This window comes from Podarcis gaigeae, assembly GCF_964106915.1.
Source record: "Podarcis gaigeae genome assembly, chromosome: 9".
NCBI lineage: Eukaryota > Metazoa > Chordata > Lepidosauria > Squamata > Lacertidae > Podarcis > Podarcis gaigeae.
The window spans coordinates 44,377,482-44,404,138 of record NC_139685.1 but is presented as its reverse complement, the minus strand read 5'-3'; the positions used below and the strand labels follow the sequence as shown (position 1 = coordinate 44,404,138).

Genomic DNA, 26,657 nt, shown 5'->3' with positions numbered 1-26,657 from the left:
CTAGACTCCCCCCCCCCCAATCACCTAATGCTGTGTGGGTTTACATATGTTCTTTCTGAGCACACACACATAAGGAAAAGACACAGGTGTGTGGCAGTGGTACATGTTACATGGCACACCCCACTATGTAGTTCTCTGATTTCCTTAGGAAAACAACTGGGTCCATTTGCTGGCATTAACCAGGAAAAGGAGCACTTAACAGGTAATGTGAAAGGCCTGTGCTTGAGATCCTTGATTGCTGCTGATGGCTAGCAGATGTGTGGAACCTTTGGCCCTCCACATGTTGCTGAACTACAACTCCCATCTGCCCCAGCAAGCATGGCCAATGGCCAGGGATGGTGGAAGTTAAAGGTCAGCAAGGTTCTCCACACCTGAGCTAGAAGGACAAATAGTCTGACCAAGCATCTGGTAGTTTTCTATGTAATCTGGATTCAATGTCCAGGAACTGGCTAGGAATGCAATTGTTTACTTAGGAAGAGTGAGGACAACATTTTTATATCAACACATGTAAGTAGAAAATTACCTTGTAAGTCCAATGTGGTCACATTTGATTTAGTATGAGGGAATAAATAAAGGGATTACTTAAAGGCAAGTTGAAGTTGGAAAGAGGCAGAAAATCCCTTCAGGCAATTTGGGAGAATTTTAAAAACACTATAATAGTAGCTCAAATAAAAACATATACTACAAACGGGAGAGGAAATTAACAAGTCTCAGATAAGGCCAGTGTGGTTAACTAACAGCCTCAAGGAAATTATAAAAGGCCAAAAAAGTGTACATATATATTTTAAGTGGGAGTCTTTCCCAAAGTAACATTTTTTTTAAAGGCAAACAAAGAACTAATCTGAATAGTAAAATGGTGAAGTCACAAGTCTTTAAACGTTTCAGCAGCAGGGAACTAGCCACAGAGATGGCAGGCCCTTTTGTCATTTATGCGGTACATAAAGTATACATTCTTTAATCAGAGGCACATTGTTTGGGAGCAAGTGGTCTGCTGAGAGCCTGGTATGTGCTTATTAGCATTTCTTACTACCAGTATATGCAAGAGATTTCAGCATGCATTTTGATTCAGTGGAATAAAGATAGGAGCAAGAGCAGATTGCAGGATAAAATTATCTTTCTAACATAGTATCAAATATTTGCTGATGAAATTCAGTGTTCTTAACCTTAGACCTAATTCTTCCACAGCTGAGAATAAAATTTTACCAATAGTAGGGGTTGCCATGGAGCCCTGGGGCACCACATACATACTATAGTACCTGCAAAAGGTTTCAGTAAACATGCTGACTATTTGCTTTCCCTGTTTAGTTTCTGATTGCACTGACTTGGCTTGTCCTATGTTGAACAATTTTTCCTTAAACGAGCCCACACTTCATTGGCACTTTCCCTCAGTTCCTCCCATTCTGAACAGTGGAGAGAGATGCAAATAGTTTCTCTCCCTGAGCCAGCATGGCTTTCCCCCATTGATGAGCAGGGGCATACTTGAACCATTTTGTGGCCCTGTCTCTTTTTCTGCTCATAAAAAAAGAGATGTGACAGCCATTTTGTGTTATGCCATATCCTCAACAGCAGACCCCCAGCACAGGTTCCAGATGCACCCACTGGTGTTCAGAGGTTGGTGACTCCTGCCCTAAAGTACACCAGTATTTTCATTATAAGGGATGTTCTGCAGCTTTCAGAAAATAAACAGAAGCAGATTGTTGGCTCTTCCATATTTTTTTATGCAATTCAGAAGAAACGTTGTGAAACTTTGGTTGCTGTAGCAGATCCTCCTGGTTAATCATTCCAGGAATCCAAAACAGCTGTCAGTCTTTTTCTATTCTATGCATAAGTATTTGACGTGCAGGAGCAAGCCTTGGGTGAATGATTATGGCTGGGCTCACCAAAACCTTTTGCAGGATATTTGTGCTGCCTGCTTTAAGGGGAAGAATTCCAGCGACCATTTTATATTCCTTGCATTTCCACTAGTGTCATCTTTAAAATACAGCTATGCTTTGAAGACTGTAACTGCTCTGAGATAGCCACAAACCAAAGACATTTTGGACTCCCCTTATCTGGATCCAACAGGCACTTTAGATCAGGAGCCACCCATCACTTAGCCAGGAAAACAGTCTAACTGTGTGAGGGTTTTTAGAGTGGCAGGCTCTCAGCATTTGCCAAAGTTCCCAGTTTAGCTCTGGGTTTTTAGGCCAGACCTTAAGATACTTGGCTCTGAAGGAACTATTAAAGTTAACAGCCAATACAAATACTAATGAGAGAGAGAGAGAGAGAGAGAAAGTAAATTAATTAAGCACAACATTATATACTGGAAATCATACCAAAAAAACCCCCACTGTGGGTAGGAATAGACTAATGGAAAATCAGCCCTTAAGCAAAAGAGTTGCTGATACTGAAAATGTAAGACTGGAGGGAACAAAGTGGAGTTTGACATTACAAGGCTCAACAGCCTTCCACTGTAAAGACAACAGTTGCTAAGGTGAAGAACTGTTTTGACAGGCTGCTTCCCAAAGACCCACATCATCATTGTCAAAGAATCACTCTGACTTCCACACGCCTTCAATCCCTTAGGGAGAGAATATACCTGTAGAGAGAGGGATCGTATGCTTATGAAAGGGCCTTGGTAAGATACAATAAAGCCTAAGAATAGATTGCAAAATGTTCTCTGTATGTATGATATATACTTTAGATAGAGAGAGGATTGTCTTCTGCTCACCTCTCAGAATAATGATATAAAAAGAGCCAAATGCCACAATGATTTTTATTTTAAGTTGCAACCCTATTTTCAGGTTATAGGCTTGTTGCATGTGCTCCATTATGCTAACTGAGAGATGTTTGAGGGATGCAGTCTTAATTAAGTTTTCAATTCCTTTGGTTCTAGGGGACCATGACTGATTCAGTTGCACTGGGCACAGAGCTTCTGGGTTGCTGTAGCAGGTGGCGCAACTATGAAGTCCAACAGAAGGTAGGAAGTGGGGGGGGGGGTTCGCGCGCCAGATTTTGGCGTCGCATGGGGCGCCACTGAAATTTGAGAGGCCAAGGTCTGTCACTGTTTGGAAGGGAGGGTCACTGAAAGCTCCTAACCATTTTATAATATTTGAGGATCTGTTTGTGGATTTTGTTTGTTTGTTTTTAACATCATCATCATTTATTCAAACTGTATACTGTCCTTCATCCAAGGATCACAGGGTGGTTCACAACATAAAAATCCAAAATTAGAACATAAAATACATAATAAAACAAAAACAAACACAAGCCAATAGCACCACTCTCACAAACACATTAAAAAGGCCATAGAATGTTCTGTCAGCTAAAGGCCAGGTTACAAACATTTTCTGCTGGTGCCAGCCTCCCTGGGAGAGCATTCCACAGACAAGGAGCCACCACAGAAAAGGTCTGTTCTTGTGTTAAACCTCTTCTGTTTTCCATTGCTGCTGCTGGTCACCTGATTTCTACTTTGCTCTTGGAGTCATAAAGTGACTTAGTTTTGGTCTACCATGTTTTACCGTCTCTAGCTATCAGCCATGCTGACTGTAGCTGATAGGAGTTGGGCTCAAGAACATATGGAGGGCCACAGGTTCTCCAGTCCTGATTTAGGCCCTATTGTGGCAAATGCAACACCAGCATCAGCCACCACCACCAGGCTTTTGTGCTTCTTGCATGAAGAATTTCTGTGCAATAGAACTGCCCCAGCCCACCATTTGCAAGCAAAAACCTTGCAAAAATAATATGTGTATGTGAGCCACTTACCCGCATGATAAACTAATCATCATAGCATAGATCTGTTTAAGCCTTAAGGATGATCATACCAGATTACAGAATATTTTTTTTAGTGGCTGCTCACAAGGCAAGTTTTCTGAAGCTCCATCTAATGAGGACTTCAGACACAGCAACATGGGCTTTATGACTTGAAGAGCAGAAGAAAAATGCCAGGAGAGCTGAAGTAATTAGGTCCTTGGTGTAAAATTAGCTACTATGTTGTAGGCAAGAAGGGGGATGGAAATGAGAGTTCTGGAGGAAAGTAATTGTTTCTCATAGTCTAGGGTGCAAATAATATATCAGAAGGTGATGGGGGGGGATTCTATCGTTAGCGGGAGCCAAAAATTATAATTATGATAAGTGCCTGTGGCATGAACTCTATGAAAGTAAAGAGAGGACAGTCACTGTAGGAAATACCGCATATCTCATGATGAAGTCAAGAGGTGAGGCAAGTCTCTAGGTACTCTTGAGCCATGGCTGTGCCAGTTTTGTGCTAGAATCTCCTATGTATTAGCATTTTTTAATAGCAGTAGCAGTAATTCCCCCCTTCTTCTCTTTACCTCAGCAAACAAGTATTTCTCTTGCTGTAGCAGCCTTTGCCGGATCCTGCAGCCTTATTTCTACACAGTAAAATAGCTCAAGAGGCTGCTCTGAAATTCCATTCCCTCCTGACTAGGACAAACAGTAAATCTTGACTTTCTTATAGTTTACGGCTAAGAGAAGCAGCTCTCCACCATTGCCATTAGCTGGTCTCTGAAGGTTACTGAGCTATACAGCACATCGCGCAGTGTGTATTGATCTGTAAATGAGCTAGAGAAGAGACAGGCAATGATACCTCTGTAGAAATAGGTAGAAACAAAGCTCTCTCTGGGCAAACAGAAACAAAGAGTTAAGAGGACAGAGCAGAGGCCAATGGAGAAGAGTTCCCAAGGATATACAGAGCTGAATCTGACCTTGGATGGTAGCTGTTATGCTGCAAGAAGAAGCTACTGTGGAAGCCTTACTGCATGAGATAAGCAGGGCACAGCTATGCAAATTGTTTTTGTTTATTTCAGGGCTTGTAGCCCATCTTCCCATCCAAAAGGTGTCTTATAAATTTTAAAATCAATGCAAATTTTACAAAAAATAATATCATGACAATGGCTCAGTCCATTTGCTGCACTGAAAATGAGCATTGTCCTTGTGTCCCTGCAATTTAAGATATGTCTACAAATCTGGTTTTCATTTCTGCTTCATAGTCATCATGCAAATTGGCTTGTAGCTGGAAAACACCCGAAAGAGGCTCTTTTGATGACACTGGGAGGCTCTAGCCATGATCTGCACCCGGGCTTTGAAGACGACTGGGGCTGACCACATGACACCCCGGCGAGATTGTGAGCCCTTTCCCTGTTTTGCAAAGATGCTCCCCTCTCACTGCAGGAATTACAAGACTGCAAGGCAGAGCTGCTTTTGAGCAGTGTGTGGGGTGAGCTGCTGCAGTGCGGCTGAAATAACGTCATGGGCAGAGGTTCAGCCTGGGAATCCTCGTGCACAGACTTCCGCTGTAGACTCGGGACATCCTCCAGGGTGAAGAGCTCCAAGCTGCCTCCCATCTCCCTGGCATCCCTATCCATTTTCATTGAGCTCAGCTCGGAGAGGCCATTGCCGCCGCCACCACACCAGTCCTCTTGCAACACTTCCTGCAGATTATCGGGATGAAAGCAGCAGGTGTAAGAGACAAGGCTGCTGTCCCGCAGGACGCCCTCCTCGCCTCCCTATTCCTCCAAATCCTTTTTCACCAGCCGCAGCAGCTCGGGGGTGCTCAACAGCACTCTCGGTGCTCAACTGTATACTCAGCCCTCTCTGGACAGGCTTCTGGCGGCACTGAGTGACGTTCCTGCGCAGTGGGGTGGGGGGCACAAAGGGGTTGGCGGCAGCAGGCCGGCCCCCGAGCTCTCCTTGAGGGGCCTTGTTCTCCTTGGCCCCCCTTCCCCTTTTTCTTGGCCGTGCCCTTCCTGCTGGGGGGCTTTTTGCGCAGCCGGGCCTTCCTGGTGGGGGGCAGGAAATCGGAGTCCTCGGAGGAGGAAGGGGGGCAGCAGGGGCCTTTTCCTGCCTCTGGGCCTTTTGGACCCCCTTGGGGGGCAGTTAACTTGGGTCTCCAAAGGAGGAAGAGGCGGCCGCCTCCTCAAAGGACAGGGGGGAGGAGGAGCAGCTGCTGCTGAAGAGGTGCTTGCGGTCCACTGGGGGCGAGATCCAGGGGGCGGGAGGGGGCAGCCGCCTCAGCCAAGCCCGGCGAGCGGCAGCAGCGGAGGCCGCGCCCAGCCTGGTCCTCCCCCCGCAGCCCCGAGTACGTCCTCAGCAGCTGGGCCTGAGGCTGCTCCATGCGAGCGGAACCAGGCCCTGCCCAAGCGCCCCTCACCCCACATGGGAAGAGTTTAAAATGTGGTTTCCTGGTTTATACTTAACAAGAAACTGTGGTTTAACAAAACCTTGTAATGCATTGAGGACACAACACTTAAACCATGGGTTTCCAGACTGAAAATGTTACATGTGAACTAAACTGATAATAAAGGCAACCCTAGAAAAACCTTTCCTATTACATCTGAGTGGGTGTGCAGAGGATAGCACTATAAGCACAGCAAAAATGAGCTCTGAAATAAAGTGTAATACAAATTCATGAAATTACAAGCATTTAAACAGCAGTAGCAGCAGCATTAGAATTCAAGTTCCTGAGTTTCAAACACTGCTTTTGAAGTTAAAAGACAAAGGACTATTTGATAATGCAGCTCTTATTGTTAAATTATTTGAATGTAATTTAGAGTTTGTGAATTTTCAAATTATTTGTGCATATTCATGTGGCCTGCAGACTAATTCAAGAAAATATTGGAAATCATTAATCTTCTCAAATAATGTTAAGGCAAATTAATTCTTTTTCATTGGATCCTGTACATTAGTTTTATGCTCCTTGGTGCTGATTGTTTCTAATTCTGTTGACTGCTTTTATAATGCTCTTTTTATATTTAATGTTCTTGAGTTATCTTTTGCTTTGTTTTCGTTTGTAATGTTAACTTTTTGTAAATTTCTTAGGAAACTGCTGAAGGATGGGTCAACAAATAAATAAAGCAAAACAAAATTTAAAATTTAAAATTCATAAACCCAGCAGCATCCACAGTTGGAAAAAGTCTAATTATATAATATAAATTTGAATGTTTGCAAATAAAATTAAGTTAGGAGAAACTATTCTCACTCCTAATGAAAGCTTGGGATGGATGCTTCTATCCATCTTGGTTTCTCAGTTTTTCATTTTTCAAATCATAAGTTCAGTTCATCAGCTTTACACAGCAGTTTTAAACTTTTTTTCAAAGGTGTCATGAAGATTTGCCACCGTTTTAGTGCACCTTTCCCTCTAATAGGCTTTTTGTACACAGTTCTTTCATTGGATAAGTGCATCGCAACATTTCGAGAAGTGCAAATTTCAAAGGATATTTGTGTTTTGGTATGCATATTGTTCTGAAATGTTAGGTAGGCTTGTATTAAAGTGCAAACTGAATATTAGCTTGGATTCAACTAACTCAATGCCCTAGTGGAAGCCAGCGCAAGAGCTCCTGCTGGTGAAATGGGGCTTCCCTCCAGCTCTGCACCAAATCTGTTCTGGAGGAACAGGAGAACCCTCAATACGGGTCACGGGATAGGAGGAAGGGGGAGCAGAGCGCAAGGAGTCTTGTCCCCCCCCCTTTGAACAAGTTTTCTTGTCTTGGCCCCTTAAAAACTGCATGCATTTTCAAGGGCTTCTATAAATTGCAAACAGAAGCTTACTTCTTTGATAAAACCCAGGCAGTCATGCTTTCAAAAGTGATTGGATCTGTAACAAAACTACTTAGTCAGCAGCTCCACAGAATGGTGTTTAGTGTCTTTTTTATAAAATCTGAACTCAAACAAGCATTGCTTTATTTGACCTGGAAAATCTAACTGGGGTCCCTAGCAGTGACTAAACCTTAGCTTGAAACACTCTGTGGCATGTGACCTTAAACCATGATTTGTAACTATCTGGTGAGTTCCTAGTGTGCTCAGTGGAGATTTGAACCTTCCAGTCCTAGTCCAACACTTTTGCCACTGCACCATACTACATATCATTACAGCCCTACAGTTCCCATGTTTCCTTGTCTGCCATGGGTGATAATGAAACAGATTTAAGATTGTTTTAAATTCAAAGTGCAGACATCCTAAATGACTTCTGGTGCTACAGTGGAGACATGGCTTTGTCCAGGTTCTAGTAGGGTTGTTCAGATTATTTCCTGACACATGCTCTAGACAAGGGGTGAGGAACCTGTGGCCTTCCAGATGTTGCTGGACTGCCACTCTCGTAATCCCTGACCAATGGCCATACTGGCTTGGTCTGATGGAGTCCAACCATTTCTGGAAGGGTACAGGTTACCCATATCTGCTCTAGACTATTAAAAGACCTGCTGAGATGAAGGTCAAATATAGCATTGGACAATCCAGAAGGCAATGGAAAGCAATGAGCAGTTATGTAATCAAAAGTCACTTACAATTGATTGATCTGCTTGTGTCTTAAAAACAACAACAACAACAACAATTATTTATACTCCGCCCATCTGGCTTTGGGCGGCTCCCAACAAAATATTAATGATGATAATAATAATAATAATAATAATAATAATAATAATAATAATAATAAAGCGATAAAGCATCAAACATTAAAAATTTCCCTAAAACAGGACTGCCTTCAGATGTCTTCTAAAAGTCAGATTGTTCTTTATTTCTTTGACATCTGATGGGAAGGCGTTCCACAGGGTGGGCGCCACTACCAAGAAGGCCCTCTGTCTGGTTCCCTGTAACCTCACTTCTAGCAGTGAGGGAACTGCCAGAAGGCCCTTGGTGCTGGACCTCAGTGCCCGGGCAGAACGATGGGGGTGGAGATGCTCCTTCAGGTATACTGGGCCGAGGCCATTTAGGGCTTTAAAGGTCAGCACCAAAGATCAGAACTATCCCTTGATCCAGGTCACTATTTTAAAATGCCCTGACTTAATTCCATAGTACAACATCTCTGGGCTTATAGTAGACAGGAAGGACAAAGGGAATTCTAATAGGAAGATGAGTCTGTTTGCAGCCATACACGAGGAAGGGATCAAAATACTAAATGACACATCTATAAAGCTTAATTCTCATCCTCATTCTTATTTCTAACCGGTCCTTTGAATACAACAAATAAGTGAATGCCCAAAGCTGCTTCTGAACAGGAAATATAGGATCAACCCATAATTCTATTGGCAAGGTAACACTGTATTAAACTGAACTGATACAGCAGTATTAAACCCTAAGGAAAACTAAAGCTAAATTGGTAAATGAGTTAACATTAGTAATGTCTTCACTTCACACCATTTTAACTAAATACATGTCAATATCTAGACTCAGAAGAGAACATAATTAAATTTAGCCGAAGTCTTGATTGCAGCATAATCTAATGCCTAGCAAATGATACATTAGTTTTAAGGAGTACAGAATTGAGTTTTATGTGCTAATCTTCTATTCTATTTATTCTATTCTATTTATAACATATATCACTATACCAATTTAATTTACTGAACATTGGAGAGGAAAAGCAAAGGGACATGGACTAAGCCATTTATTAAATATTGACGGCTGAGTGCAAGTTTTACATTTGATCTGTCAGCCATGTATTCACCTGAGGCATGTGCTCAGTGAATGTGAAGGAATGGGGGTAATGGTGTTCAAAATTCAAATATTTCATCAGGCTTTGTTAACTCTGTAGACTGCTGCTCAGGGAATGGGGATTAAACTTTTTTTCTTCAAGCAGGAGGAGTATTTTTTTTATTCACGGGTGCAGGAAAATTAAAAACCCATCTTCTAGTGGCATGGTTGCCATATATATACAGTGGTACCTCGGGTTGAGTACTGTTCTTAACCTGAAGCACCACTTTAGCTAATGGGGCCTCCTGCTGCTGCCGCGCCACCAGAGCACGATTTCTGTTCTCATCCTGAAGCAAAGTTTTTAACCTGAAGCACTATTTCTGGGTTAGCGGAGTCTGTAACCTGAAGCATATGTAACCCGAGGTACCACTGTGTATATATGTGTGTGTGTGTGCTCAATACATTACAATATTCAAAACTGATCTCATGCTAACTTTTACAGCTCAGTAGTGGAGTACATACAAGAGAAAGTCCTGAGTTCAATCCTGTTAGATCAGAGGTAGAGAATCTCAGGGCCAGCCAGGGCGTAAATGTGACCCCAGGCCTCTCTACCTGCCCCTGAGAACTCTCCCAGGGCCACCCTTCATTAGCCTTGCTTTGCCCTGGCAGAAATGTGTCCTTAGCTCTGATAATGACTCTAGTTTGTCTGAATGGAGGCTAGAGGGGAGTGGCATGTGCATACAAACTAGCCTACTGCAAAGTTGTTGGGGTTTTTTAAAATAGTGGGTGGAGCAGTGAGCTCCTGACACAGGTTTCGTGACCCACAAGTTGGACGTCTACCAGGACTTCTGCTGCGGTCTTCACCCTGGTCCAACAACCTGGCTGCCTCAGGTGCTCAGCAACCCAGCTGACTCTGAGCTGCAAAGCTTTCTTGCAGGCTGCCTCTTAGGACACCCACTCTTTCCCAGAGACCTTCTTCATTCCAATTTCAGCTCCTGGCTTCTCTCAGACTTCCCAAGTCCCTCTGTCCGTCTTGATGTTCTCCACCTGCCTTCATCCTCCAGGTCTTCCCTCTTCTACCCTCTTCTTCATACAGAGACTTTGCTTTGACTTTCACTTGAGGCTGGCCTTTTGTTTCCAACCAGGGTCTCATTCTAGCCAATCACTTCAAATTTGGGTGGGATTTTGGGCTAATGGGGCAAGGTAGCATGTCCATGGACTGACCAGTTGGAGCACCCCAGTTTTCAGCACACTGTGCCTGTATATGTAACAACAGATTGTTTCCAGAGCTCCTTATTTTGAAAGACTAACTGGCAGGAGTCTCTGTTGTAAACCATTTTAATCAATGGACTGCAGAAGTTTTGAAAGAATGTGTGGTTTGGGATTATATCCTCCCCCACGCCCCATTACATGCGCGCGCGCGCACACACACACGCACACACACACACACACACACACAGCCCTCTACACCTGAATACTTCACTTCTCAACCTGACTTTTGTGTTAATGCTCCTTTGGGCATTCCTAATATATGCTCCTGTGCTGCTTGACCTCAAACTGAAGCTCTCGTCCTAAATCCTCTGTGATGGTAGCGCTGACACTGCATCGTGGGCTTCCTGTGTCTTTGGCGCAAACCCCTTCAGGCTAGTGCATAAAAATAACTTGCAACATGGGTGTCTGAAAGGAGTTCTGCCTGGTTTTTCTTTCCCTGGAGGGAAAAGTGCTGCCATGTGCAGAATGAGAAGAGTCTCTAATGAGCTAAAGAGGAGTTCCTGGAGGAGAGTCGGAACTCACCCCTAACATACGGAGTTAAACATCAAGGGAGGAAATTGATTCAGTACAGCATGAACTATAAGCATTAATACTTCCCAGAAGGAGGACTGAGATTTCATCATTACTAATAAGAACACCACGGTTTATTTTTGCTTGGATAATTGCGCGGCCACTTGCATTATGGTTTTATCCGTGTGGCTAGCTGGAATATGTTGAAGCCACTGGGGTTAATGAAAGGGCATCTTTGATCTGAAGGACATTTGCTGATGCAACTTTTACTTGTGAGACAGTAACCTGATTGGCATTTAAAATACTCCTGGAACAATGATACTTTTTCATTTGCCCATCCTCTAGCTTGACTAGTGCTAAATCCGATATACTTTGCTCCGCTTAGCGTTGCAGAGATTAAACTCATGACTGCCTTTATTAGTATCTACATTTGGAATATATCCAGCAGGCCTCTGGAACTTAAATACTTTACTGTTTAATCCCAACATTAACATCCCTTCTGGAATTCCCATTTACTTGGATTGATGTACATTAAAAAATATCTACGATCAAAAATAGATCACATTGATAGAGGCTGATTATCAGAAGACTTGTGCTGCACCTGTGCTGTAGGATTTACTGGATTTGTGTTGTTTTGACCTGATTACAGTGCCACAGTCCTTTTCAAAGTGGTCCAGTTCAGTTGTAATTGTTGCAGAGGCAGATTTAGGGCAACATGAGTAGTGTGGGGGCACTGGGATGTGCAACTGAGGAGGGTGCCTTCTCAAAGCCACTTGCCTGGCTTCAAAAAGGTGGCATGAGGGCTCTGACAGGGTCCTCAAGTCCTTCTTCCCAAAGTGCTTACCAGGCTTTGAGAAGGAAGTAGGAGGGCACTGGGACCCTGCCAGCACCTCCCTCCCAAAGCCTGCTGCTTTGTTTTTATGGCTTAAGCTGTGACCGCGAGGCCTGGGGGGAGGGTGTCAAATGTTGGCTTTGTATAGGGCGGCATATTTCCAAGGTCCACCCTGATGGTCGCTATCTTCTAATGCACAAGCGTGAGTTATGCAAAACAACCCCAAGTGGTGGGTGTCTTCAGCAGGTGGTACATAAATGAGAGATGGCATAAACCAGGAGTGGGAAATCTCTAGCCCGCAGACCAGTCTGGGTCCTCAAAGTCATTTCCTATAAATCACACCTACCTGCCAATCAGCCGACATCACTTGCGATCTGTATTAATTCAGCCAGTGTCAAGACTGCATTGGCTGCAGGTGCGTGTTCCCAGTATCCAGCCCACACAGCAGGATTTAAGTGCCACTCAAGATCTGACAAGTGGGGTTAAATCCTGCTTAGCTTGCTGAATGTGTCTGTCTGTGTGCCTCTCGGTGGATCTTGGTCCCTCCTCTGGGCTGCTTGTTTTTGTAGCTTCTGCTTGGACTACTGTAGCTGTGCTTCTGCAAGGTAACATGAAACTGCAGTGATAATGAGGACTGGTGGTTGCAGGAGCAGCCCTGGGCCTAGCAAGCCATGGTGCCTGCTCACCTGCAAGGGAAGCCCACAGCAAACAGTTGTGGGGGCTGGTACGTGGGATGTCATTGTGGCAACAGCATGTTCACATACTCAGAGTCAGGGTTTGAGTGTGGCCCTTGGCATGGAGGGCTGTGTAGAGAGCTGGGGATGACACTTCCATGGAGTGGACAGTCTGTTTGCCATTGCTGCCAGCCCTGTTTGTCCGGGGCTGGGAATGGGGTTCCTCCTGGGCAGTCCTCCTCTGCTCCCAGACCAACCTTGTGTTTCCAGATGTTCCTCATGGGTGTTGGCTGCTGTGGTTCTCCAGAGTTTCTGCTAGAGAGCAAAGCTTGTGGGAGAAGTGTTAGCATGAAGACATTGTTTGTTCCTTGTTTTGTTCAAAGTGGAGTGTTTCCCTAGCACCCTTCACCCAGCTGCCTTGAGCTCCCACCCCACCCCGACACTCATATGGCAGCATGCCACACCACAAGAAGCAAGATGTGAAAGGAGGCTGGATAGTGCTCAGCTCATAGCTTGGTGGTGTTTTCCTCTGGTTGGCTGGGAGTTGTTCTATAGCCAGAGAGCTCTTTCCGACTGGTGAGGGTGTGTCCAGCAGGTAGACATGGGGTTTGAATTTTCAGAATTGAGCCAATCACATTGATTTCTGTGAGGAACTCTGATTTTCACCACTATTTTTGCCAGCATAACTTTTGCAAAGTTTCCAAGCTATGTGAATGAGCTTAAGGAGGTTTGGAATTGGCATGTGTCTCCTTCTGCATTCCTGCCTCTGCCACAGCCTGCCAAACCCCCTTTTAAGGAGTTTGTTGGCTGAAGTTACACCAGCTTACTTTACAACAATGCAGCCCTGGCTGAACCAGTGGAGGGCGAGGGGGACATTTGCATCTGTGTAGACCTAGCTGATCCAAGACAGGCCAAGATGTGCTGGAACCAAAACTGGAACCCTGGCAGATCTGGGGTTTGCATTGCACAGTTAGACTTTTAGAAAGCATGTCATGCATTCATGGAGTAGTTATGCTAACGTTGACAGTTGTGATAAAGTGGGATAATGCAGAGAATAAATTGTTGACATTGAAAGCCACACTCCAAAATTTTACTTTTGTAGTGCACTCAATTAAAGCAGTGATGAATGAACATTACTTGTCAAAACATACAAAGTAAGTGTCACTGAACCAATGCAGCAATGTGGTGTAGATTATTTTCTCTTCTAGTATAAACTAAGTGTACACAGTAGATGCTTGAAATACATTGAAGTTATTTTGCGCCACTGTGTCTCATTTTTGTGTTGCTGTGCAGACTAGAGAGGGAGCAGGGATGTCCTCACCCAGTGCCCATTACCTAACTTGTATTCCTTGTGCTGAGTTCCAGTTCACTGAAGGTGTCCCCTGCACATGCTCATCTAAACTTTACAAACCTTAGCTTAATTCTGACTTCCATTTTATAATCAAATGGAAGTAGGTTTTAGGAGAAGTGTGTCAAACAGGCGTATTTCTACAGGATATCAATTGATTGTGGCTAATGCCATATGTATTTTATTTTATTTTATTATTATTTATTAAATTTGTATACTGCCCTTCATCCACAGATCACGGTGCAATTCACAACATAAAAATACAAAATATGAACACAAAACACAACAAAAACACAAAAGCAAACCATTACCCCACCAACCCACAAACACACTTGAAAGGCCATAAATTGTTTAATCAGCCAAAGGCTTGATTATAGAGAAACATTTTCACCTGGTACCTAAAGAGGTGGAATGAAGGCGCCAGCAAGCCTCCCTGGCTTTAACACTAGCAGTGGGAGTGTGCTGGAGCTGGAGTAAGTGGTAATATATATTAAGTATATTTTCAGTTTTATTTGCTCTCTCTCCAAAGCTGTTTGTCATAGTCAATACCATCATAAATTCAATGACGTACCAGCATTCAGCCACAAAGATCTCATTCTGCCATGCAGAGGGGTAGCCAAGAAACTGGAACAAGATGCTAATTCTCAAAGTTCAATGCAAGTGCACAGCTGATAAAATGCAATGCAGTATACCACAAGTTTAAAAGCACCACCTTATTTCCCTCCTGCCAATTTCTTTGGAGGACCTTCTGCAGGGTGATAAAAATAACCCATCCCATTGCCACTGAAGATGAAACCACCTCTCCAAGCATGCAGAGCCATGTATAGATACAGGCATACCTCAGAGATATTGTGGGTTTAGTTCCAGACCTCCGCAATAAAGCAAATACTGCCGTGAAGTGGGTCACTTTTGCTTTTGCAGTGCATATAAAAGTTATGTTTACATTATACTGTAGTCTAATACGCCAGCCCCTACCCCTGACTGCAGGAACGGGAAGGAACAAAACCAGTTCTAACCATAGTTAGCAGCACAATTCAACGTGACACCATTCACACAATTAGCAAGTGCAATATTTTTTCTTGAGGAAATAGTAGGCATAGGGCACCCAGTCCAAACTGGGAGACTGGTGTGATGTATTTAGGGGACTTTAACTCCTTCTCTGCTGTTGTGGTCCCTGTTCAGCTTTCCTTCCAGTGCATCTGGTAATACAGAATGCAAAGTGAGTCCCTCCCTTCCTAGATGTATCTCCAGGAATATCACCTCCCAGTAATTATGCTTCTTTATGCCTAACATGTGGGGGAGGGAGAATGGTATTCTTCCTTTTTCACACAAGAGAGGGACTCTTTAAAGCAGGGGTAGGCAATCTAAGGCCCGGGGGCTGGATGCGGCCCAACTGCCTTCTCAATCCGGCCCACGGACAGTCCGGAAATCAGCGTGTTTTTACATGAGTAGAATGTACCTTTTTATTTAAAATGCATTCTGGGTTATTTGTGGGGCATAGGAATCCGTTCATTCCCCCTCCCCAATATAGTCTGGCCCCCCACAAAGTCTGAGGGATGGTGGAAAAAGGTTGCTGACTCCTGCTTTAAAGAAAGGCAGAAGATTGGCAATTGCAGTTTTAGGACTATTTGTATTACAAACTGGCCACCCAGTCATCAAAATACGTTAGGTCATCAAAATATGTTAAAACAATTTATCAGCTAAAGTTGCAGTCCTGTGCACACTTACTTGGGAGGAAGTCCCATTGAAATCAGTAGGACTTCCCTGTGAGTAAATATGAATGGGATTGCACTATAAAAGTTTCAGCCATATTTTCAAAATATATTTCTTTTCTGAATATTTGATCCTCGTGGGAAAAAAAAGCATTTAAAGAATTGTCAACAGCAATTCATCTAGCTCATTACCTCAAATTAAAAATCCATATTCATTAAGCAGCATCTTCCAGTAACCAAGGAACATGTGTCTTTCATCAAAGGATGGAGACAGAACTGAGTACCAGCTGGTGGTTTTATTTCCAGAGATGGAGACTCTGTCATGGTGTGTTTCCACCTTCCAGGAGGCTGCAGGGCTGCTTGGCACCTGCAGAGCACCTAAAAAGAGCCTCCTTTGAATGCCTCCTACTTCCCACACTCCTATCTTAAGATTTTTACCAGATGTAGACACAGATCGCCCAAGCACACACCTCTCATATTTTTATGATCTAGCTTGATGAAGAGCTGTGGAGAACTTGAAAGCATGCATGCTGCTTCTGTGATATTTGGGTTGGCCAGAAAAGATATTGCCCACATACAGATTGTTGGCATTTTTCTTATGGGTCAACACAGCTATATTTGCTTTTTGTGTAACTTTAAGGATGCTAGTTAATAAAATAAGTTGGCATCTGAGGAAGCTAGCGGGGATGGAAGCCGAACAGACCAAATTCTTTATTGATAAGTAATACATTGGGAAACAAAAAGAAACAACAACTAGCAGTGCTTGATTTTATAACATAGAGCACAACTACTTAATAATATGATCATGGGGCATCCAGACCATATAAAACAATGCAGCTACATAAGAACATAAATCTTTCCCAACATACAGTGGTACCTCAGGTTACAGACACTTCAGGTTAGGTTACAGACTCCGCTAACCCAGAAATATTACCTCGGGTTAAGAACTTTGCTTCAGGATGAGAACAGAAATCGTGTGGCGGTGGCGCGGCGGCAACGGGAGGCCCCATTAGCTGAAGTGGTAAAGGTAAAGGTACCCCTGCCCGTACAGGCCAGTCTTGACAGACTCTAGGGTTGTGCGCTCATCTCACTCTAGAGGCCAGGAGCCAGCGCTGTCCGCAGACACTTCCGGGTCACGTGGCCAGCGTGACGAAGCTGCTCTGGCGAGCCAACACCAGCGCAGCACACGGAAACGCCGTTTACCTTCCCGCTATAAAGCGGTACCTATTTATCTACTTGCACTTAAGGGTGCTTTCAAACTGCTAGGTGGGCAGGAACTGGGACCGAACGACGGGAGCTCACCCTGCCACGGGGATTCGAACCGCCAACCATGCGATTGGCAAGTCCTAGATGCTGAGGTTTTACCCACAGCGCCACCCGCGTCCCCCGAGCTGAAGTGGTACCTTAGGTTAAGAACAGTTTCAGGTTAAGAATGGACCTCCAGAACGGATTAAGTACTTAACCCGAGGTACCACTGTATAAATGAGCCTCTTACATGTGAACCTTAAATATGTATAGTGGTACCTCGGGTTAAGTACTTAATTCGTTCCAGAGGTCCGTTCTTAACCTGAAACTCTTCTTAATCTGAAGCACCACTTTAGCTAATGGGGCCTCCTGCTGCTGCTGCTGCTCCGCCAGAGCATGATTTCTGTTCTCATCCTGAAGCAAAGTTCTTAACCTGAAGCACTATTTCTGGGTTAGTGGAGTCCGTAACCTGAAGCGTATGTAACCTGAAGTGTATGTAACCTGAGGTACCACTGTATACAAACTCAGTGAGAGGTGTGAGCTTGCTTTTGCCAGGTAATCTCATTTATATTAAGTCTAATTTGAGGCAAACAAACTTTCATCTCCTCATCAAACACAAAGAAGCCTTTCTCTCTTCAGATATTTCATTTTTGTCAAGAGCTGAAAATTCCTGTTTGGAACAATATGTCATGGAGAGCTGTAAAAGAGTAGCCAATGCTATTGAAGAGAGGATACTGTTTCTGGTTGTATATATATTTTTAATTATTTTTATATACCATACCATACCATACCATACCATACCATACCATACCATACCATACCATACTATACTATACTATACTGTACTATACTATACTATACTGTTCTGTTTAAATGTTTCTTTGATTGTCCTTGAATCTTCCTGCCCCACCTGCCACCCTCTCCTGTCACACCCTTTGAGAACCACTGTTCTAGGTCTCGTCCAGGTTTTGAGCAGGCGCCTAGTACAGCCATAACAATTTAGAGGCACTTTTGGTAAAGCAGTAAACAGGTGAAGTGTTTTGCAGAGCTGGCTGCATAAGGAAGCCAGTTCCAGGTGTGTGGCTCTTTTCATACTTCCCAGTTGTCAGCACAGGTCAGCATTCCATTATCTCTGAAACTTCTTGTTGTTTTCTAGAGCTTGCTTTTTACAAGAGCTTGACAGGCAACTTGGTGCCTTATTACCACTAGAAGCCAGAGGATTTTCTTTTTAATGATGTCCGAACAAATTAACTGTTAAAAATAAACTGCAGGAGAGCACAGCAGGAAGGAAAATTCAACAGTCTGAAGATCAGAGAGAATTAAGTGCCATGACTGTGGCCTTCATGCCTATAAAAATTGACTTGACTTAAGTTTAATTCAGAAGAGAGCTGCATTGCATACATAGGATCCTTCCCTGTTGGGTTGGATTTTTTTTTTTTTTTTTTAATGCATTGGAATGCACATCCTCCCTGCTGGTGTCCATTAACATACTCCTGAATCTATAAATATAAATGGGTTCTTCAATGTTGTTGTTGTTTTTACCAGCCCTTATTTCTGACATTTTATTTTTATTTTTTCTACATCACTGCAGCAGCTGTAGTTAAGCTTCACAAAAGGTCTGTAATTTCCACTTAGCTAAAATATTAGATATTATTGTTTCTCACGGAAGAAGAGAACACCTTGAATGTTTCTGGGGCAAGTAGTGTGCATTCTCAAGAAATTGCTGCAATAGTTTAACAACTATTAAATACCATATTTTTTGCTCCATAAGACACACCTGACCATAGTTTTTAGAGGAGGAAAACACACACACACACACACACACACACACATTCTGAATAAAACAGTGGATGTATGATTTTTGTGGTTCATGGTGTGGCCGCAGACATGTGATTTGACCATGAGTTTGGGGTAGCCCAATGCAAAAATCCTGAGAATCCATGTGGACCTGTGCTTTGTAACCACGTTTTTGTGCCATTGCAGCCCCAGGCAACAGTGGGTGCATGATTTTTTTGGTGCAGGCTATAGCGATGGACATGCTATGTGATCTGATGCTAAATTTGGGGTGACCCAATGCAAAAATCCTGACAATCCATGTGGATCCGTACTTTGTAACCACGTTTTTGCGCCATTGTAGCCCCAGGCAGAAGTGGTGCGTGATTTTTTTGATGCAGGCTGTAGCCATGGACATGTTATGTGATCTGATGGTGAATTTGAGGTGACCCAATGTAAAAACCCTGAGGATCCATGGGCTTTTACCTCCCCCCTCCCAGGCAGCCTCCTTTATTGCGTCCCTTGTCTCTTTCCCCAATCGCTTACCAATCAGCTGCATTCTTTTAATACTCCCTTCCTTCTTATTTGCCTTAGTGTCTTTTCCTTAGCTGGAGCAGTTTTTTGCTCCTCCTTTTCTTTTAATTTCTCTCCTCATTGCTTTAGTCTTCCTGTCTCCTCTCCTTGCAAGTTTGCTGTCTTTACCTCCCCCCTCCCAGGCAGCCTCTTTTATTGCTAGTGTCCTTTATCTTGCTCCCCGATCGCTTGCCGATCAGCGGCTTTGTTTCAACACCCACTTCCCTCTTTTAAAAACAAAACAAAACATGATCTGCTTTTTGCCTGTGGGCAATTCAGCTCCAGGGACCATGCATTCGCTCCACAAGACACACAGACATTTCCCCTTACTTTTTAGGAAGAAAAAGTGTGTCTTATGGAGCAAAAAATACGGTAGTTCTTTTTAAATTATTTGGGAGTCGTGGGGCGAAGTGTCTTCAGCACACCAACACTCAGCTTCTATTTCTCTGCTGGCAACAGCCCAGTAGGGCTTTGGGTGCTGCCTTTTAGGATTGTAGCCTTAAATATATATTTGAAATTTATAGTGCATTATGATCACTTCCTTTGAATTATGACTCAGTTGGGCTTCTTTTCCTCAAGCTCTCTCTCTCTCTCTCTCTCTCTATATATATATGGGGAAATGTAGCAGCACAGTGCAAATGAGAAGGGGCAGTTTCTCCTATGTTATACTTTACCTGCTTATTACCCACAGTAGTGTGATCAGGGCAGGATTTGGGGTTGAAGTCCAGAATCCCACTCAGCAGAATGAACAGGAGGGCCCCCAACTGCAGCAGTAAGCAGGACAGACGTACTAACTGAGGTAATACACATGACCATCTCAAGAAGCCCTGCCACCCCGTAAGACCAGGGTCTAAAATGCATCATCTACATGGACCACTGCCACCACCATATATTAGCCAAACCTACATGGACATTTGGTTCAAGTGCCTACATTATATAAATAGTTGGTTTCTTTAATCCATGATGTAACTTATGTTCCTTTAGGTAATGAAATAAGGTCTGGCAAAAGTACAAGACAGTGGTAAGACTGAAGAGATTTTGCAGACGCTTTTGAATCACAGCAACACATGGCTTCAAACTTGTTTTTTGGGGTTGGAGAGGACGTAATAAGAAATAGATATGGTTATTTTCTCCATTGTTTATTATGAACTGTAGCCAAAGATAGCTGCATTATTAAAGGGTTTGTGGGCTTCTGGTTGAAGGCAAAAGGTATGTGGTTTCTGCTTTTGGATAAGATTACCACATGATTACCCACAAGGCTGCCTCTTATTAACTAAGGCACTGCTGCTGGCAAGCTATTAATGGAAGTGCTCTGCATCTGCTCCAGGGCTCTGCATGATGAAGCTGCATAGGATGAGGGAGTTGCAGTCCAGCAATGCCTGGAGGGCCAAATTTCCAAATCCTGATATGCCCTTTGCTGTATGAATTATATGAACCAGGGCCTGATTTAATATAAGCCGGCTTCCAAAGGCTGGTGTGTTAGTAATTGTTACCTGTACATGTTGAAAACAAACCATGCTTGGGGTTCTCTGCAAAAACCATAGTTTGATATGACCTCATAATTTTGCCGAACTGTGAAACTGATTTCATTGACGTGTTTTATATAAGATTGCTGCCACTGAAATCAACCAGACTTAAATACACAGAGAGAGATTTCATTATCTAACTAGTTGCTAGCTGTTCAGTTTCAAGCTGTTTGAGGCAAGGAGAATCATTTTCAAGGAGTAATGTATGTTTTATACTATCAGACATTGGGGTTCAGGTAGGTAGCCGTGTTGGTCTGACACAGTCAAAATAAATTAAAAAATTGTCCAGTAGCACCTTAGAGACCAACTAAGTTTGTTCTGGGTATCTGAAGAAGTGTGCATGCACATGAAAGCTTATACAGTGGTACCTCTGGTTACGTACTTAATTCGTTCCAGAGGTCTGTTCTTAACCTTAAACTGTTCTTAACCTGAAACACCACTTTAGCTAATGAGGCCTCCCGCTGCTGCTGCACCGCCGCTGCACAATTTCTGTTCTCATCCTGAAGCAAAGTTCTTAACCTGAGGTACTATTTCTGGGTTAGCGGAGTCTGTAACCTGAAGCGTATGTAATCTGAAGCGTATGTAACCCGAGGTACCACTGTACTCAGAACAAACTTAGTGGGTCTCTAAGGTGTTACTAGGCAATATTTTTAACTTTTTAAATTTATTTAGACATTGGGGTGTATGAAGTGCTAGGGGGAGGTGCTAAGGTACCTTATTGAGACAGACCAATGCCAACTATCAAACAAAACACATTGAATAATAATAATAATAATAATAATAATAATAATTTATTATTTATACCCCACCCATCTGGCTGGGCCTCCCCAGCCACTCTGGGCGGCTTCCATAAAAACCAAAAATACAGTAAAATATCACACGTTAAAAACTTCCCTGAACAGGGCTGCCTTAAGATGTCTTCTGAATGTCAGGTAGTTGTTTATCGCTTTGACATCTGCTGGAAGGGCGTTCCACAGGGTGGGCGCCACTACCGAGAAGGCCCTCTGCCTGGTTCCCTGTAGCTTTGCTTCTCGCAATGAGGGAACCGCCAGAAGGCCCTCAGGGCTGGACCTCAGCGTCCGGGCAGAATGATGGGGGTGGAGACGCTTCTTCAGGTATACTGGACCGAGGCCATTTAGGGCTTTAAAGGTCAGCACCAACATTGAAATGCGTTTAATAGTATTTGTATCCACTGACTTATCTTTTAAAGTTATATATTTAATGAAAATTAAATATGACAAAATAAAATTCATTTTAGTCACTCAGGTATATAATTTCATGTTGAAAACGTGAATGCCTTCTGCTGAAAGAGATTATATGAGACAATGTGAAAACTCTGTTGTCTTTCACCAGTAATAGCTGTTCCAGACATGCAAATTTATCACTTGACTTAATTCATCAAGGTGGGCAATGTATTTATTTGTGAATTCATTCTAACAAAGCAATATTAACTTTACCTAATCCATATTGAAAAATAATGTTTACTGTAACACAAACATATAACTCCACAAAAGCTACCAATTTATTAGCCCTGTTCTAATATATACAGTATATGTATATGGATCATAAGCTGGGAACCTTAAGCCAAGTCAGTTTTCAAAGGGCTTTTCTTAACTGTCTAACCTGTTGAGATTTACAAAGTCACTTCAAGTGACAGAAGATATTTATAGCACTTCTCAGGATCTGATTCTTTCATGCTGCATGTTTTATGATGATGGAAACAATTCAAACACAGAGAGTCAACTGTGTATGAAAAATAAGACAAATTTATTTAAATAAAAATACATGCACAACACACACACAAAATATACAATGGATATGACTTACACATAACAATACCTGCAGTTCTTAAACCAATAACCAAAATGATAAAAACAAAAGTACAGTACATGGATGCATAAAAGCAAAAAACAAAAAAAGACTGCTGCCCAAGTCAGTTGAAGAAGAGGCAATGCTATCAAATATACTTTGGGCCTGTGCTCCAAAACCTAGTTAAAACTTGTGGACTTTATCCAAAATGTTTTGCAGTAGAAACAAATGCTTTAAAGGTAATGCAAATGATTACTGCTTTTGCACAATCTTCCTTCAAATGTGAATGGGGTTTACGCAGGAATGATGTTTGAAGAAACACAAATCATTGTCTTTTGGGGGACATGGAATTGCAGTGCAGTTCATTGACCTGTGGCCACCTGTGAACATACTTTTCTTGGATGCAATAGATCAGGCCTAGGCAACCTTTGGCCCTCCAGATGTTTTGGCCTACAACTCCCATGATCCCTAGCTAACAGGACCAATGGTCAGGGATGATGGGAATTGTAGTCCAAAACATCTGGAGGGCCAAAAGTTGCCTATGCCTGCAATAGATCATTCGTGGTGGCCTCCATTTTATTCAGAACATTACAGCATAATCACATATATAATCTCCTGCACCTTTTAGGACAACTTCTTACAAGGCAGCTTACAAAACTGCATTCTACATTTGTATGCAGAGAACAATGGATCATGGTTCTTTGAGACTTTGGTAGCATAGAATGAAAGGTGGCTCATATGCCATGAGATTAAAGAAACACAGAGGGAAAAGACAGAGGAAAAAAAAACTCATTACTTTAAAAATAGTCTCAAGACAGCACACTGTTTTCCTACAACCGCTGACCTATGGATATGTGCCATTCTTCCCTTTTAAAGTATGCTAAAATATTAAAAATATTGTTTGGGCAACTGGAAATGCACACTAGGATGAATAATGTGGGTTTTAAAAAAATAGCCAAAGAAATAATACATAAGGGTCAAGCAAAGTCTAATGGCACTGGAAGTGCTGTAAACACACATTCATTTGGGCTGTAAAGCACTCCAGAAACCAGTGGTCTTAAGCATGCAGAAAACTCTATATAGTATTAAATAATTTAAAAATGTCAGCCAGTTGTATATGCTAACTCAGTAGCATTGTGTTCTGGAGCATAAGTTAAATGCACTATATTTGGCACTTTCCTGCATTCATGATTTTTCCTGCTGTTCACAGAATTTCTCCTATTTTTCTACAAAACTTAGCATTAAAGAATAAGTCCCTGAAGTATTATACTTTTCCAGAGGCAAACTGCCAACCTGCTACCTTTCTTTTGAAAGACACCTGAAACTTCAGTGATGAAACTTCTAAAAATAATCAGTCCAGACTTTGATTTACTTATAGCAGCAACATGATTTAGGTGTTACACCAAACGCAATTGTCACAAGAGAGATATGCTGTTTTAGCCTCCACCTGCCCTCATCAGTACTAAAGATCTGGGAGGAAACTGGAATCAATGGAAAATAGCATTCTTTACTAGCTCCCACTCACTTCAACTGTGGTGACCTTCCTTGGGGGATTACACTTCTGGCCATTAAAATTTCTCATGCCGAAAAAGAAAAAGGTTTCTTGGACTTAATCCTTTGTGGACTTCAGCCAGAACGTTCTGTTTCTGATTAAAGTATGTGTTGCTATTGCTTTAGAATAATTAACATCTTACAACAAAATTCAGCCATGGTACATTTTTTCCTTCATCTAAATTTTCAGTAGGTAATATGAATACATTCTCAGATGCTTACTGACATACTGTATTATTATTTTTTAAATGTTCACATTTAGTTATTCTTTATATTTTGGTTTGTTTCTTTGCTACATGGCATCAACACGCGCAATAAGATACTGTATTGCCAATGAATTCTCTTCACTCCTAATTAATTCATGATTATTTTAAGTAAGCAAATGGTTTGAAACATATTAAATTCAGTGGGACTAATCACATAAATATTAACAAAAGTGGAATGCCAGATGGCATTTTAACACAGCATTGCTAGAGATACTGCTTCTGAGAACCCATATTCTCAAATCCTCAAAGCAGTTTTCACAGAGCAAACATTTCTGAAAGCATTATACAAATTTATTTATGACAATACGGATTCAGCAGTGCACCTTTCAATATGCAGCTGTTTTATAGTGAAAATACAAACACAGATTTATACCCCACTGAAATGAAAAGTTTATTGCTTGTGTGTTGATAATCTACCACTTTTCACAACAATATTTGTGCCTTTGCAAAGTTTTGACTGTGGTAAGGATTGGGTTGGATAAAGATTTAGCCATGCTTAGAGCTATTAAAATCAATGGGAATGAGTTTAGCAGGACTTAACTAGCAGGACTTAAGTTACACACATCTAATTTAAGTCTGGATCCAATCCATTTTGCTGAAGTTCTCTAGTACTTTCAGCTGTTTAAAACTTATCTTCCTGCCCAGGCTGTCATTGCTCTTATTTGCCAGTAGAACAGTGGAAACATACATACAGTGAGACCTCATTGTTTCAAATGCAGAGATTTAATGCAGTAGTACAATCTGCCTAAACTCACTGATCATCATTATAGCAACATATCTTAATTTTCTTAAATTGTTCTTATCTATTTACTCCCCCCCCCAATTCCTAGCCCTTTCCATTCAAATGTAAAACTTATACTGGGGTAGTATTTACATTTGATTTGAAAATGGCACTCTCCTTTAGGTTTCATATTAACAATCACAAGTGATACATTTCAGATTGAAAAGTTGTTCTTTGGCCTTAGCCTTTTATATAGCTTTAACCGCATGACAATAGGTTACAGGTTCTTTACCCTGATCGTTTTGATTCTGCAGGTTACAATTTTAATAAATTATTATCACTGTCATTTACATACAAGCATTTATTATAACCACTAGTTGAATCTCCTTTCCCTCTTGGTACTTTCAGAGTGCACAGAGGACAGACTCATAGCTGTCAACTTTCAGATTTGAAAATAAGGGATCAGCACCTGTCCTGGGGACAAGCAGCGGGAAACGGCGCTGGAATAAGGGAATTTCCCACAAAAAAAGGGAAGGTTGACAGCTATGGACAGACTCCAGCGGCCATCCTTGTTTCATAATTACTTACACAGGTTGTCGCTTAACACCACTGAGAATGGCAGGTAAAACCCCAGATCCTGATTTCAAGGCAACTGTAATACATTACATGGCTTAAAGCCCAAGGCTTAGACCAGTGTGTGAACTTCGTTTTTTGTTGTTGCATTAACAATGCATGTAGCTGGAACTGCAAAGTTTATCCAGAAATGCAGCAAATATTTACTAATGCAAGGTCACCAATATTAACATTCCTTTTCTAAACGTATCATGGGTCTTATGCACCACAGCTGAGCAGCACCTTAGCTTTGCCCTTAACCCAGTAGAAAGTATCTTAGGCAATTTAATGTTGCTTTGTATAGAAGTGGGATTTACTTTCAAGTCCAGGCTCAGAGTGACCCCTACTGACTCAACATTTGGCCTTCTATCTGACTAGTGGCCAAACCTTTAATTCTGGTGGGCTTATGAAATACAATCTACATTATTATTATTATTATTATTATTATTATTATTATTATTAGGCTTTTATTTAACAAACAGCTGGTTGCCAGAACACTCAATCTACCATATTTTATCGATGTTTCCTTTTGATTGACAGTACAGTTGGGGGAGAACCTAGGTATTTTTCCTCTCATGTATGCCCAATCTGTGAGACGCACAAAGCAATTTTGTGTTAACTAATGAGCACAGGTGTGTGATCCTGCACACACAGCCTTTTTTGTGTTGTGTCTAAAGCTTAGGTGTCAGCTTTTCCATATGTTCCCTCTGGTGGTCGGTAGTACTTTGGGAAAGCCATCAGCTGTATCATGTTGAAAGCATACTTTCTGCATTTGATATTCTTCAGTACATTCTCTATGCGGCATCCTTCTCTGGTGAAAAGGGAGGG

General features: G+C 42.2%; 1 protein-coding gene and 1 long non-coding RNA gene across 8 annotated transcripts in view; one reads left to right on the top strand and one right to left on the bottom strand.

Annotated features, from left to right (window-relative positions):
• Positions 1 to 378: 378 nt before the first annotated feature.
• The window catches only part of LOC310852547, a 39,316-nt gene continuing 13,037 nt past the window's right edge, over positions 379 to 26,657 (top strand). Inside the window, exons 1-2 of the long non-coding RNA XR_014568248.1 lie at positions 379 to 507; positions 2,876 to 2,959. This is a non-coding gene — a long non-coding RNA (uncharacterized lncRNA). The remainder of the gene's footprint in view (positions 508 to 2,875; positions 2,960 to 26,657) is intronic.
• INPP4B (inositol polyphosphate-4-phosphatase type II B) overlaps positions 22,617 to 26,657 on the bottom strand; it is a gene marked incomplete at its 5' end in the record, with an annotated part of 263,874 nt that continues 259,833 nt past the window's right edge. For 6 of the 7 annotated variants that reach the window (XM_083755443.1, XM_083755437.1, XM_083755438.1 and 3 more), the window contains one exon: positions 22,617 to 26,640. In XM_083755443.1, the coding sequence (XP_083611569.1) occupies positions 26,508 to 26,640 (133 nt within the window). In that variant the 3' untranslated portion in view covers positions 22,617 to 26,507. The remainder of the gene's footprint in view (positions 26,641 to 26,657) is intronic. The other variant, XM_083755435.1, reaches the window with a different exon arrangement.